The 15,675-nt window shown below is 41.3% G+C and overlaps 1 protein-coding gene across 1 annotated transcript in view; it reads right to left on the reverse strand.

The window, feature by feature from the left end:
* Nucleotides 1-2,354: 2,354 nt before the first annotated feature.
* frem2b (FRAS1 related extracellular matrix 2b) overlaps nt 2,355-15,675 on the reverse strand; it is a gene marked incomplete at both ends in the record, with an annotated part of 51,154 nt that continues 37,833 nt past the window's right edge. The window contains 18 exons of the mRNA XM_083984467.1: nt 2,355-2,861; nt 3,498-3,644; nt 3,739-3,926; nt 4,428-4,554; nt 5,913-6,047; nt 6,144-6,271; nt 6,572-6,676; nt 6,805-6,997; nt 9,094-9,425; nt 9,608-9,739; nt 9,967-10,270; nt 10,516-10,671; nt 10,807-10,937; nt 11,028-11,210; nt 11,451-11,615; nt 11,715-11,912; nt 12,026-12,235; nt 13,147-13,296. Of these exons, the coding sequence (XP_083840593.1) occupies nt 2,355-2,861; nt 3,498-3,644; nt 3,739-3,926; nt 4,428-4,554; nt 5,913-6,047; nt 6,144-6,271; nt 6,572-6,676; nt 6,805-6,997; nt 9,094-9,425; nt 9,608-9,739; nt 9,967-10,270; nt 10,516-10,671; nt 10,807-10,937; nt 11,028-11,210; nt 11,451-11,615; nt 11,715-11,912; nt 12,026-12,235; nt 13,147-13,296 (3,491 nt within the window). The remainder of the gene's footprint in view (nt 2,862-3,497; nt 3,645-3,738; nt 3,927-4,427; nt 4,555-5,912; nt 6,048-6,143; nt 6,272-6,571; nt 6,677-6,804; nt 6,998-9,093; nt 9,426-9,607; nt 9,740-9,966; nt 10,271-10,515; nt 10,672-10,806; nt 10,938-11,027; nt 11,211-11,450; nt 11,616-11,714; nt 11,913-12,025; nt 12,236-13,146; nt 13,297-15,675) is intronic.

Genomic DNA, 15,675 nt, shown 5'->3' on the forward strand with positions numbered 1-15,675 from the left:
TCCTACGCTGTTTGTCTCACACCAAAACAAACAATTTGTTTTCTCTATGAATATGCACTGGTAATAAAAGCACATGGTTTACTGACCTGTATGTGTATGTACCTGTGATTTATGCTTGCCTTGCACCTTGGAAATTAGGATGATAGATTGATGATAAGGAAGTGGTAAATTGGGTTGGTAATTTTAATGAAATTGAGATTTCATAACCCCGAAATGAATAATTTGGGCATTCTCTAAATCATTTCTAGCCGTTTAGTGTAATTTAAAGTGAATTTATGGCCTTCTATCTTTCTTCTCAAAAGTGCTTACACCTTGCATTTTAAGCATTTTTATCAGTACATCTACAGACAATGGTTGCATGTCATTTTAAGCATTTTAAGGGAAAGATCCTGTAAAACTTTCTTGAAAAATTATTTATTTGCAGACCACGTTGTGCTTCTGGCCTATGTTACAAATACTTACAGCACATACAGTATGCATTTTTAACAATAATCATTCCCAAAACATCCAAATGGTATATTTATATGTAATACATAGGTATATACATACATACATACATGTGCATAAAAATGCTCAGAATGCACTCAGAGCATTAGAGTGAAAAAAAAGAACCACAGTACATTGATACAGTGTTAAACCTAAATTAGCAAGCAAATTGTGCACTGTAAAAACAAACAAAAAAAATAAGAAATCATACTTGGGGTCAATATTTCATGAAGGTATGATATCACAGGTTGCATAGAATTGTTTTCAATTTCAAAACAAAATTGCAAATAAATGAAACATTTATAAAGGAGTGACTATGAAATGAGTGTGTCTTATATGATATAGCCTACAGTAGCATGAGGTAATCAGATTTTATGGCAATCCGGTGCCTGGATCTGAAGAAGACATAGAACAAAAAAACAATGATATATCAAAAGTATGTACGATGTTTCACCTTATGTGCACAATGTTTTAATGTAACCATGGCACACAAACTGTATTATGTATTATATATTCAAATCACAATAACAAACAAGTCATACACAGACAGACAAGTTCAAAATTAAAGGGAAATGTTATATGTATATATGCATATATACATATACTTGTATCAGCACAAAATAACAGTAAATTGAAAAATAAATAAATACATTTTAAACTAATGCACCAGGGAGCAAATTTTAGATTTTAAAACTGATGATTGGAGATAAAACATTTCATTCCCTTTCAGTGGAATCTGATAAATCTATTTCATGATATTTCACGGTTTAAAGAAATATAACAGCACAGTCAAAACAAAGCCCTGTTGTAAGAGGGATTTCAAGTCCCAGCTACCTCTCTACAAAGCTACAGTAGTAAACACCTGCGTACCAGCTGCGCCAAGGGAGCAAAGAGAGCATCTGGAACTGCTACTATACTTTGCTGTACATTGCAGACCAGCTGTCTTGAAAATTGCATTGATGCTACAGACTATCTTTAGACTCAGTTTAATGTCTCTTAATTTATCTAGTGCCATGTGTCAATCATAGGGTCTTAAAATCATACAGTGTTTCAACAACTTAATATTAGAGGGAATGTAACAATAACAACCAGCTACTGATAAATACTGTTTTTCCTTTTTAAAAAAACTGGGGTCAGATGCATTTGTCACAATTCCTTTCAAATCAGCATTGAGATTTTTTTTTGATAATTTAGAAAAACAAAAAAACAAAACCAAATGCATGCAAAATCATGAGCACAGGAAAACAATACTCACTCAAATGTAAAAAAAAAAAAAAAAAGTATCCTTTTTTTATTTGAGTTTGGATGTCATGCTGATCACACAAGACACACATACTGTAACACACAATGTAACCTCAAAATCCTGTGAGTTCCTAGGCACGCACTGAATCTAAGGACAAATCATTTTCTACAAGAACAGACAGGTTTACCCAGTGTATTAATGCAGCAAATCAAACATACAATGCCTGTTGTTAACAACTACTACAGTATGCAAAATACCCAGCTTCTCTTGACCTACTCAGTAAAACACCAAATGCCATTCAAGTTAAGAGGCATCTTCTGTAGCACCTTTGGAAACATAATAACACCTTTTTTTGGATCAAGTGGCATCAAAAGCAAATCAATAAGTGAGTGATGACAACTTGACAAGTGCCTTGAAACAGCTACCAACACAGTCTGTCTCCTAATTAGTGTCCAGACCACCGCCTGGCTGTGGAAGTGATGCAGTATTTCAAGTAGATTTCTGAATAGAATCAAAGCTCTTGTAATTTGTGTCGCTTCACGCACAATCATCAGTTTTTTATCTAAATGTGAGGCACTTGCAAAACAAAAATATTAACTAAAACTCTCAATCATCAGTCTGTTTGTTAAACTTCGGAGCTGTCGCTGTTGGTGTCGCTGTTGGTGACGCTTTGTGTCATCATGGGCTCTCTGCTGCTGGAGTTCTTGGGTACTTCTTTCTTCTCCCGCTTGGACCGGACCAGCAACACCACCAAGATGGCGATGAGAACAGTGAGCAGCAGCCCGACAAAGACACCAATGATCAACACAAGTCCATCGTCATTGTTCTCTTTCTGGTTGAGCTCACGGGGTATGATCCCTTTGGTGAAGATTTCCCTCTCTGGGCTCGTCCTTCGCTGGCTGCTGCGGTCCAGTGTGATGTGAAGGATGTTGGTGCCACGGTTGTTATTCACACCAATCTCCTCTGTTATGTCCGGCACATCGTTGGTTGATCTTCTGGTTCGTTGTTGCAGGTTTGTGTACTGGCTCATCGCATGGTATTCCAGACTTCTCTTCCCTATGCCACGGTTAGCGTTTTCTCGGGAACGGACAGTGTAGATGGTGTGAATGTACCACTCTCTCCCTGCAGACACCTGGAGAGAGCAACAGTTATCGCTTTATAAAATGGCAAAGCTTTCTGAAGAATAGCAGTTCCCTTTGTTTTCTTGCTTTCTTCCCTTTACGGGTCGATTTTAATTCATGCTCTGATATTTTCTCTCTTTACTGAACAAACATAAACAATATGAATCACCTCAAACATAGTTGCTCAGCAAGCCCCTAAGCACTGATACTGACTTTTTCTCATTGACAAGCCAAGAAATACACTCACTGACCAGAGAAAGCAAACTGGACTTCACGGATAGGGAGAGTCTGAGTCATACGTATGAGTGTCAGCAGAGGCTTTGCAAGGGACTGTTCACATGGTGACAGGATTTTTCACCCACAATTAGGTTTCCATCATGATGCAGAAAATGTCAGGTCAGCAAAGCTATTTCTCAGCTTGTTAAAAAGAAAAAAGTTAAATAAAGTTAAAATGGCTTAATGCAGAGCAGTACATTTCTTGCTCTTTCAACTTGCTCTCCACACATCAGGATACCACAAGTTTAAACCAGCTCCCTAAGACTAACAAGCAGGCTGACTCAAGAAAAACAAAGCCCGTACAAGTCCACAGTATAACATCTGGAATGCATTGCAGATTGGTGTTTCTTGTCTTTGACCTTTATACTGACCTGGAAGAGAGCTGAGGAATCCATTCGGAAACCGTCTGCCCCCGGTTGTCTCACTAGAGCTAAAGCACCAGGATCATCAACTGCCAGGAAGGCATTGAAAGCTACATTGCCAAATGAGCGGGCCTGGGTCTCTGGTTGGGCCTTGTCCTAGATTTAGAGGGTAACATATTAAAGAATATTACCTTTGTATGGACACAAATAACAGGTGGCATGAGAGATATGTTTTTGTTACTGTACTTACAATGATTTTAAATCTGTAGAGTAGTGATGGGGCATCAGCCAGACAGCCAAACTCAAAGTTGCTGGGGTTGTATTTTGGGACATAACCATCAGCTCCAGTGCACAAGAACACTTTTTCTATATTACAAATAAAGGAGTCACCCAAGTTCTGCACTGGATCCACCATCACTCGGCCATAAATTGTATCACCTGAGGGAAGAAAATTAAAGTTCTCAGCACTGAAAACACATGTAACATGTAATATCACATATCTATAAACTTGATAGTCTAACTGAAGGTTGAACTAAAAAAGGTTTTGCAGATGCAGCTCTCTTACATGATTATATTCAGCTAAAACTACTCCCTCAAACTTGGCATCAAGAGTTTTCTTCAGCTTCACTTTGACGGCACCTTGAAGGACTTCCAGGCTCTCTTAATTAGCTTGTTTTGGAAACAGACATCAAAGTGGTCAAAATGACACTTCATGGAGACCTCTCATTTCCCTTTCATTTTTATCCTGTTGAGTCAGGAAAATAATGGGGAACATTTGTGCTAAATCAACAGAAAAATCCTTCCCACAGGGATTTCTTTTTGATCAGTAGAACAGAGTTAAGTCCCAGGAGCTGAGCAATGAAGCCTTGTTTGTTTGTTTTTTTCATTTAATCTGCAAATTTCCAAGTGCAGTTGGTATTTTGTGACTGCGTGCCTTACCCTGTGAGAAGGCAGTGTCACTCTCCTGTCCAAAGCCCATGGAGCCGTCTGAGAGCCAGAGTGTCTGTTTTGAGAGTAAGATCATCTGAGTATTCAGACTGAACTCAGCAGCCACCGGGTCGCTAACCTAGAAACAAACAGAGAGATAGACACACATGCAATCCATAAATTAATACATTTGCAAATATGGTAGATTTAATACTTAGTGCTCATATTCTGGATAATCACTGTGTTTGTCTTCAGGTTTGTTTTGCAACATCACAACTTCACAAACAAGAATATGCTTCCTTTTCTCCATTTTATATGATTGTGAGTAGCAATCAAAAATAGGACATTTCAGAGAATAACTTCAGGCTTTGGTTAATTAAAGCAGAAGTGAGTGATCCGGTCGTTTTCGCTAATGCTGCGTTCCAGGCAGGCTTTTGAAATCGTAAATTACAGCTTCAAGTCACAACTTACGACTTTGTAGCGTTCCAGGCAACCCACTCGTGTTTTTCCGACCTGTTTTACCGGTGAAAGTCACTATAACGGCCACTCGTAACTTCCGACCGGTGAACTCGTACCAGATCGAACTGGTACCACTTCACGGTCGGAAAAATACGAGTTTCCTTGAACGCACCATAACAGTCCTCGTCGCTACGTCACCACATTCACGGCGTTCCTTGGCTGCACACACAGCCCTGCATGCCGTTCTCTCTCCTCATTGGATAAAAACTGTAGGATACGATAAATGTTTTCTCTTCGGCTCAGAGCAGAGCAGAGGGACTGACAGACCCGTGTTTCAGTCCAAACACTCTATGTAAGTGATTGCTGTCGGAAGATATAACTATTTAAGACTTATATTAACACAAATATATCACTCACTTCTGCTTTAATATGGAAATGTGGGTTTATTTTGATTAATTAGTCTGCCTTGTCATTATTACTCTTGATGGTGTTTTGATGCTCAGCTAGGTAGATGTTGGTACAGTATTAGCATAAGGGACAAACACACAGTGCTGCAGGTACATGCTAAACTGATTAAATACTAAACTGCTAAACTGATTAAATGAGGGATGATGGATGAACAACTGTTTTATGAGTACTTGACTGGCTAAAGTGAACCAGGAGGGAGTTTACTTTTAGGTTTTTTTTTCAACTGAAGTCAACTGGATAATGGAGAGAGACATGAAAATAAATGAGCAAGCAGGGAGAGATGCCGCTTAAAGGAAGTAATGAATGAAGGAGATGGGGCGAATAAATGCAAACTTTGATTTAACTTTCAAGATTTATAGGCAGTTTTTCAATTAGTTAGAACTCATTTAAATACATATTATGTATTTAAATAAACCGTTGTGACCCCAAGTAAAGCTCAGAGCTAAGATAATATTGATAACAGAGACCCACACCTCTTCTGAATATCATATTGTTTCAATATTAAATTGGGGGAAAATTCATGTATTTTGCCTTATTTCTGTTCTATCCTGCTAAAGGAGGTGAAATTACCTGCTGAAAGCGAATATCCAGGTCGAAGGTGAGTGGCTCTCTGGGATTACAGACAGGTGGGATGGTGTACTCCAGGCTGGGAGGGGATGTACAGGGGACCAGCTTCACTGTGTATGTGCCAGAGTAGTCACGCACCTGAGAGGGGAAATTATGATGAGTACAACTTAGGTGTAAAAAAAGTAAAAGTAAAAACAACTCAGCTTCTCTTCATAAAGCTTAATGTTTCCTCACAGCAAAGTCAGACATGAACGTCCACTGCTGGATGGGCTGGTTGTAGGTTGGTTCATTCCTCACAAGACTGAGGTTAAAGGTCAAACCAGGGTGGTCCGGACACATGACCATGGAGGTGAGTGGTGAAGCTAATGGAAAATTACAACAGGTAAATAACACAAACCTAAATTACATACCTAAATAATACTTACCAAAATAATTAAATACGTTAAAATACTTCAATAGCAAGGAAGGCACATAAAAATCCTAAATACTAAATGTTTAAACTAAACAGAACTAAACACTCTTCTGCACTAATGAAATATTCTATATCAGGGAATATATATAAATATCAATTATTTCAACTTTTACGCAAAATACAGTGTCTTGCTACAATGCTGTATTATCACATTAGATTGAGTCTGTTAAACACTTCATCACTACAGTACCTGGATGTGAAAACACAAACAGGCCTCTGAATCGAGCCTCAGTGCGGAAGTTGACAACAAGTCGTCCCTGCCCGTTTATCCGCATGCTGGTTGGGTACAGGGCACCTGTAAAGACAGTCATAGATAGCTTTAATTTAACTTCTTAAAGTAATTAATTTACAATACCCTATTCAGTCAACATGACACATCTATTTGAGTTAATAATTAAGTTAATATTGCTGTTCAGGTCTTGCCTTGTAGTTCAGCCTCTGGTGGACTACCAATTCCATCCCTCCACAAGATGGCAGTGTCGTACACAAATGTGAGCCTTAGCTCTGACTGCAAGTCGAAGTGCTGCCATCCTCCTGCCCCCACGGGGGAGTGGAAGACGTAGGACACGTGGAGTGGGACTCGTAGGGTCACATAGGACTGGACCAGATTCAACACCTGCAGGAAAAAAACAACAACATGTTTCATCAGAGCAAAAAAGAAAAAAAGATGTAATTCATACCCCACAGATTAACTTATCTTTGTTATAGAGACATTAAAAAGAAAACATTAAGACATCCTGAATCAAGTGCTGGAAATTGCTGATATAAGCTAGTTTTGTTCTGGTAGTGCTTCATTAGTTCCACAAATTGATTGGACTTGGCAACACTGAAACTGCAAGCACACTTCACTGGGAGATCAAGTCTATAATATTAAATTCAAATAGTCTTCATTAAGTTTACTTGATGGTCTAGCTGTGAGATTCAGTGAATTACCTGTATGTATTAGTGGTATTAGTGTTCATGGACACTAATACCGTGGCAGATGACATGCTGCACATTCAAATGTATCCAATATATAAAAGCAAAAAATATGAAACACACACACACACATGCAGAATGCACTACATTTATATCTGTTGGGGATATTGAATTTCTGCTACCCCCCACCCCACCCCACCCCACATAAAAGAGCTGCCCTTAAACGGCCAAAGGATTGTGAGTGGTGAAAGTCGTCAGAGGGAGTGCTCTCTGGTATCTGCACTTTCCTCTGACCTGTGAGAGGTACCTGCCTGCACTGGTCCTGTGTTCATGTGGAGACGTGCCTAAAACCTCTGGGCACCGACTGCTCAAGCAAATGATTTGCAGAATGGCCTTCTGACACAACCCGCTGGTCCTTAATAGTTTCCTGTGGTCCTGTTAAGCTGGGTACTAAGCCCTACACTGCGACATGACACTGGCCCCGGCCTGCATGGAGCTGTCTCCGGTCTCCTGCCCACTTAGAGGATCACTCAGGTCACAGGGCACACACAAACAAAGGCTATGTCTTCTACCATTGATCCTGCTTTTCTGAAACTGAACCTGTGACTCGGTCCATACATCCACATACCGTCTTTTAGCTCTACTCAACAGTAACTATAGCAACGTAACGTACATGGAGAGCTGTACAACGGCTGAATATACTTTCCTTGATGGAAAGACAACAGGGATATGAACAGCCTTTACTGCTAGACACACATTTTTCAGGATTTTGACACTAGAGTAGTTGGTCTGAAAGTAAAACTTGCTAAAATGCTGCATTTTCTAAATAAATGATTAGATCATATCTGATAATTGTTGTCACTAATCAAGAAAACATACAACATAGTCAACATGCTCACTATTATCTTTTTTTTTTAACCTGAAGGCTGAGGTAAAGTTGTTATTACTAGCAGAAGTCTTACTTGTCAGGACATGTTTATTACTCTCCATAGCTACAGGCAACAAAGTTTGACTTGTTGTGAAAGCCTGTTATCACCTGGGTGAAGCCTTTGTTATTAAATAAACCTGAAGCCATGTAAAATGAGAAATTTACATTATAATCACAAACCAATATACAAAATATATATTTGCCAGTGCTGTAGGGCTTTAATGAATAAACCTCAGTGGGGAGTGTAGTGGAAGTTTTTACAATGATGTGCCCTGTGCACTCCTGCAGCCCTTCTTTATCAACACTCTATTTTAATTAACTACAAGTCAACTAACAGTAGTTTCCAAGGTGAATGCAAATGTTGAAGGCTGTAAGGCTTGTGTGCCAGGGGAGGGGTTTAAGTTCTCCACCTTACACCTTCACATATAACTGCTGCTGCTGCAAAGAGAAGACTGGGGATGTAGCACAGCAGACAAAAAGGGATTTTTATGAGACTGCTGGTTATTGACTTTCCCCTTTGACAAGACAAATAATTGGTCCTACCAGGAACCGAAGGAAGTAGGGTGCCGGGTGAGTCATTACCACTGAGGTTAACATGGCTCTCCAGACAATAATAGATGATTTCTCTAGAGGGTGGTATTTACTTTAGCTCTTTAAAGGAAAACCAAGTTGGCAAGCAGGATTTTAATATGGTTGTAAATGATTAATCAGGCTTGGAAATCCAGGTTGATTGAGAACAACACTGAGCCCACATTCCTGCCCTCAAGGGGTTCCACGGCTTTATTGAACGGGCTCCTTCCACCTCATGTCTAGAGATGACAAAGGGGGTCAGAGGTGAACTGAAGCTCATAGGTGGGGTTGCTTACCTGTCCATCAGTCCCGATGGTGCCTCCACAGTCACTGAGCAGCTCAGACATGTCATAGTAGCTGGTGAATTCCCATAAACAGGCCTCCAAGTTTAGGTTTCTGTAGAATCGCAGTGTACTGGACCCCCGGAGGAAAGTGCTGTACTGGTAAGGTGAAGTCTCACCAATGACTTCTGGATTTTTGGTAGCTTCAGTAAGGAAGCCGTGGCGAGTCTTGACCTCGGTATAGTCCAACAAATTGGAGCAACGATGGTGGCCAACGCGGGTCCCGTCAGGGCTCAGTGTAAGCTCAAAGTTAGATAGGGGTCGTGTGGACATAACAGGCAACATACCTGAGGGAAGATGCACAAAAAGCAGCGGTATAGTAGACGCATAGGCATGATAAAATTACGACTAATTATCTGACATGGCTTTCTTTTAAATATTGGTGACATATTGAGACACTTTTTCCCACAAACCAACAGCCTGCCTCTCAGTGATATTTTCACACAGTCACACAATCTGTGGCTCTTACCATCAATGTGAGGCATGGTGACAGTCAGTTTGATGAGGTTGGGATGGTCTGTGTCTTCTGCTCCAGTGTATCGCAGCTTGGCAGAGAAGGGTTCGGCCCCCACTGTGCCTACAACACGAGGCTGGCACATTCCTGCAACGACGCCCAAAGACAAAAAAAAAAAAAAAAAAAAACATCAAACGTTTTGTTTCCCTAAAAATCCTCCACTGAAAGTCCTTTTATCTTCCAGTTTTCTGTCAGAGCAAGGACAGCAAGTACTGTGTTGGGAGAGCAAAATGCAGCCAGCAGCTGTTTATCATGTTGAGCCATTTCCATGAAAGAGACTAAACATTTGAAGCTAGAGAGAGAACTGCACTGACCCTCCTCCTTGCTGATGGGCACTATGGGGCTGCTGAGTTCCAGACCCTCGTCCCCATTAGAGTTCACAGCCCTCGCGGCACACTGGACCCTGGAACCAGCCTGGAAGTAGACTGAGTCCAAAGTGATGAGTTTGGAGGAGGTGAAGAAGGTATCAAAGTCAACCTCCCTCATCGGGCTGGTGACTCCATCGCGGCCGGTGGGCGCGCTGACAAGCCAACGATAACGGGTCAGGGTGTTGTTGATGTTCTCGCTGACACAGATAGAGCCGGTTCTGTCATAGTCTGGGTACTTGGGGTTACAGGCCTGAAAAAAGAAAAGGAAATTATGCCTGTGAATTCATGGCAGCTTCAAATATTTCTGTCTACAACTCATGAGCTCTCAAGGTAGGTGTTAATTAAATGTGCTCCTCTGCTAAATACCTCCTCATAGAGTATTTTCTTTTCTGTGACTACACTTGTGAGACTAAAAGCTTTGCTGAGTGAATAATTAACACAGCCAATGACTGAAAAGTCTATCGCTAAGTATTTATTGTCCATCATTGAACATACAGTGACACAAATGACAGGGTATCCAGCCAGAGGGAGAGAGTCCCTGGTCCTGTCGATGTCATCGTAATGCAGCAGCGACACCACTCTGGGAACTGAGGGGAAAGTGACATCCGCCATGCTGTTGGTCTCCTCAATATATATAATGGCTTTGCTCATCTGTTGATTGAGAAGAAAAGGCAATTAAGAGGATGTTAACAGGGGACAAATTGCTACTACCATGTAATGTGATATTTGGCCCGGTAGGTACCAGTTTGACAGTTCAATTACATCCTGCTTTGGCTTAATTTTCACCTTTGTTTCTGCCACCATGTTCTCATCTGGCTTCAGGTGGACAGTGAATGCCTCCCTCATTTCTCTGACACCATCATATAAAATCTCCACCTCCACATAGTGCTCCACGTCACCATCTTTGAACACAATTTCTGTAAAGGTAGTGGAGAACGAACAATTATTTTTCTATCAAATTTCAAATCATTGCTGTCCTGATAACAGTGCCTGTCCATATCATTTACCCTCAGATATGGGATGGTAGTCCTCCCCAGAGGTAGCAGATCCGTCCTTGGTGTGAACTCGGACCACAGAGACCTTGGAGGTGTCACCGACTCGCAGCACAGGGATCTTCACCACAGACACTTGTCCACTTTCCTTTGGCTCATTCACACTGAATTTGGTCTCTCCAAATTTAATAATGGCCTCTAAAAAAATTCACAGCACATAGTTTTAATCATGTTTATATACTGCAACTGTAACATACAGTAGCACACATGGGATCCTCTGTGTCTACAGCTCTCTGAATGTGTTGTAATGTTATAAAAGAAACTACTGTATCTGATCTAAATTCATATCTTATAATCAATCAAAAGTTCTGTACATGCTGGCTTTATACAGGACTATTGTAAGGAACAATGAATGACAAGAAAGCAAAGCATTCGTACTATCTGCATCATCTCTTATCTTGATGAGCGTCTCATTCTGCCCTCCAACAGAAGCTCCGAATGGAGATTCACTCTTGGGGTTTCCCAACACAAGACGGAGCTCTTCTTCTTCCTCATGTTCTGTGTCATCAACTAGTACCAACACACAGGGCTTTTCAATCTCTCCTGAAAGAAAAAGCGCAGAGAATACATATTGATTGAGCTTGTATTGATTTTAAAAAGTGAAGAAAACACAAATCAAAGCACTGAGTTTTGTTACACCACCTGGTAAGAAGGTGATGATGGAGGCGTCTGTGTTGGGCCTCTCATTGAAGTCCATCATGACCTGGGCTGTCCCCTGTCGGCTGTAACAGCGTACTGTGGACCTGTAGCTGATGTCCCCACTACGGTACACAATCGCTGATATCTGCCCTGAGTCCTCATTGCCCACATACACAGCATCACGGAACTGAACCTTTGGCACTAGAGCGACAAAATTAAACCCATAAATCAACATCAGAAATATAGTGTAAACATCATATATCACTATGTGCAACCTTTTGAATATTTTGATTACAACCGAGATTTTTACTCACAGTCAGAGACAGAGTCATTGATGAGGACAGTGGCTTTGCTCGGCTCCCCGAGGACGCCATTCATGGGCATCCGTAGTACCAGTTCAAACTTCTCTGGCCCCTCCAGCATTGGCTGGCCCAGGTCATCCAGGATGGTCACACGAAAAGTCTGCATGGTGACCCCCGGTGCAAAGTCCAGATTCCGGCTGATCCCCACATAATCTACACCAGCTGGTCAATAGCACAATATACAGGTCAGTCATATTCCACTGAACAGAGTTGAGACCAGCTCATGGAAAACAGTGGACATAGTGCAAATGGACTACAGTACAGTACTACAGATCTTATTTCTACAGCAGTTCTCATGTTACATCATAATTCATCAGTGAACGTGAGGCGGCGAGTAAGATGAAACGATGCAGCCTGCATGTTGACAAAATTATGCTTTCTATCTGGTGGGCGATAGCCAAGAACAGTTGGAATTTGTTGTGTGATTAAAAGCGCACTGCAAGAAACTAGATATCTCCCTGAGCACAAACAGGTTATTCATTTGCCATTCTTTGATAAGTCTGGGTATTGAGAGCTCAACCTTTTTCTCATGTACTTATGACCCAGTTATGGGTGTTAAGTGTGGGCTTGCATTTCTACCATGCTGCATATGATTAGATGCTAGTTATTTTTACGGTTGTAATGCAGGCCAGAGGAGAGACGTTATGAATCTGTGCAAGAGAGAAAAGACTGCCTGGGGGCAGGAGATAATAGAGGCTTTAGGGAAGGCTTGAGTTTGCAACGAGTCTTAAGAGTCCAAAGCACTGACGTGCAGAACAATGAGCATGCATTCCTAAAGGCCTGTCCTCACTCAAACCACAATTATCTTCATAGCACTTTGTATATCCAATGCCCACAAGGCGAGGGCCCAATGGAAAACATGATTTCTCTCTTCCAAACTTAAAACAATGTTTACATTCCCCAGGCCCGCCACCCAACAGTATCCAATATTAGCATCTCCTTGGACTGTTAAGCTCATGAAAACAAAGAGCGACAGGGTGACGACTTAAGTCTATTGTTTTCTGCAATTTACACTTCTCTAAGCCCGAGCTACATAAAGCTGTCAGAGAGAGGTACCTTGCATGGACACATACCTTCAGCTGAGACAGGATCTGCTTTCCGGGAGCGCACTGTGACAGTTCCTCCTTTGGAAAGATCAGTCCCCGTCCTCCACACCTGCACCTCAACAAAGCCATCACTTTCATCCGCATGGTAGTCTGTGTTGCCAAAGTAGAAGACGGGAGCTGGGAAAGGACAACGGTGGAAGATGAGATAAAACACACAGGGGGATGTAATCCACAATCATCTTTTAGCTGTTTCACAACAGGATATTTGAATGTCTGATGTAATTGCTGTGTTGAATCTGTAATAGGTGGCATACTCTGCAAGATTACCTCTGATTACAGGAGAAAATGAGGGAATGCTTCCATAGAAACACCAGCAGGTAGTAAACACTGTAATTGTAGCCTTTAAACAACACTTTCTAACTTCCTGGAATGGTGTTTTGGGGGGGATTTCTACATCTGCATCAAGCACTAAAAGACACAAGGCAACCTGAAGGCAGAAATGTGCTTCCTGGTTTTGTTTTCGATGAGCCTAGCTGCAGCTGACTTTGATAGTGATGGGTCTGAGAGTCAGACAGGAGGCCTGACAGGAGGTCTGGGGGATGTAGAGCTCAATGTGCCAGCCCAGGCCTGCCTTACTGCAATTAGTGTTTCTATGAGCTGAGATTCCACTGCAGCCAAAAACTCACCCACTGTTATTCTATTTAACCCTTTCAGAGCATGCTTCCTCTCAATGATGTACACGTCATGATGCATGTCACATGGCTTTTTTAAAGACTTGGACCTCTGTGTGTTATCCCTTTGTGAGGTGCAGCGAGCCACCGTAACTATGCAAGATTTTCCAACACAGAGACTATTTTTGTCTTTAACTGCAGGGAGTCAGTCATAGTCTATTACAGCAGAAATAACACAAGCAGCCAAAAGCTGAAACTAATCCAAAGAAGCAACTTTTACTTACAAAATGCTCACCTTCTCATAATAGATCAAATACATCATTGTTATGACTAATGGGAATAAGCCACTACTGAGCAGTAAAAACCTGCAACTGTGACCAAATAATGAATAAATTAACTGAATGACGATGGCCATGGGCAAAGTTGTGGTTTCCATGACAATGGAACTCTGCACCATCCATGCTCTAGTCTGCACCTACAAAACTGTACTTCAACATTTCTCATCACACAGTATGTGGCAAAAAATAGAGTGGGATTGTGGAACTTGGCGATAAATGCCCAGAACAAAAACAAATCCATACTGTCGTAGATGTGTTGCGATCGTGTTATCTAATGAAACTAAAATATAAGAGCAGGGGGAAGAAGAGATTAACTGTCAGTCAGCAGGGCTCCCAGGCACAATTACTGATCAGCAAAAAGTGTTTCTTATTTTGCACTATATAGTAGAATTAATCTTCCAAGTAATTTGAGTCTTGGATGATATTGCATATTTTGATGCAGCCTGCTTCGCCGGTAACAGCTCTATATTAGCAAGATAAGACAAGTTCTAAAGGGAGAATGTAGACAAAGCCTGATCTGTGGTGCTCAGAGCAGCTACCTCTGTGGTTATAATAATGTTACTCCCAAGTGCAGGCAAAGGACAGAAAATGTTTATGCTTTAATCTGTCCTGAGAGCACAGCATAGGACAATGAGTGCTGCATCAAGAGGCTTGCAGCTGCCATGGCTTCTCTCCACAGAGAAACCAAACAAAGATGGTTTTGGCTGCCTGCACTGAGTCCCAACAGGAGGGGTAATCAGATCTACTAGCCTGAGGATGGCAGCCAGGAACTCAGGCCCTGCTGTACCAGTCCAGTAATCAGATAAGGTTTGTGCAGCAGACAAACAGTGAGCTTCAAAGGGCTACGCCCCATTAACTGAAAGGTAAACCGCTGGCTCTTGGGCTCCAGCAGCACAGCAGCAGCCTCCTATGCCACAAAGCACATCTAATGTTACCTGCATGTAAGTGAAGACTATCTAGACTTAATACATAAAACAATTTAGGATGTAAGAACCCTTATTTATTTAAAAAATAAATAAATAAATCTATTAGTGCTGTCACAGCACCTGCCACATTTTACTTTGAGTCTCAAATCTAAACTAAATGGTGTTTTTTGAGATTAAAATATAAAATTCATGATGTTTTGGTTGTTGCTTGAAATGAAATGGTCGACATAATGATTTAAAAAAAAAAAAAAAACAGTCCCATTGTCTCCTGGCAAATTAAATATCCAAAACATGAGCCAGAAATAGGAGCCCTTTACTTACAGTCATTATGCTGGTCAATGTATTGTGCAATGCCTGAATAGCAAAGCCAAACAAGGGAAATATCTTTAGTGCTGCATATGTATGAGCATAAAATAAAAGAGCAGGCGCAAGGAGAGACACAGGCATCCCTAAGGGAACTGTTGCACTCCCACTGACTGCTTGATTTCACTTGAACTTTGCATGACATTCCCACAGCGCTAAGTGGCTTCTCGAATGGTGAGATTCAATTGAGCCCTGACAAATGCTCTTCTGCCCACTATGTGTTCGACAAAGTTCTCACCAGTAGCAAACGCCTACAAG

Source organism: Trachurus trachurus, assembly GCF_905171665.1.
Source record: "Trachurus trachurus genome assembly, chromosome: 13".
Taxonomy (NCBI): domain Eukaryota; kingdom Metazoa; phylum Chordata; class Actinopteri; order Carangiformes; family Carangidae; genus Trachurus; species Trachurus trachurus.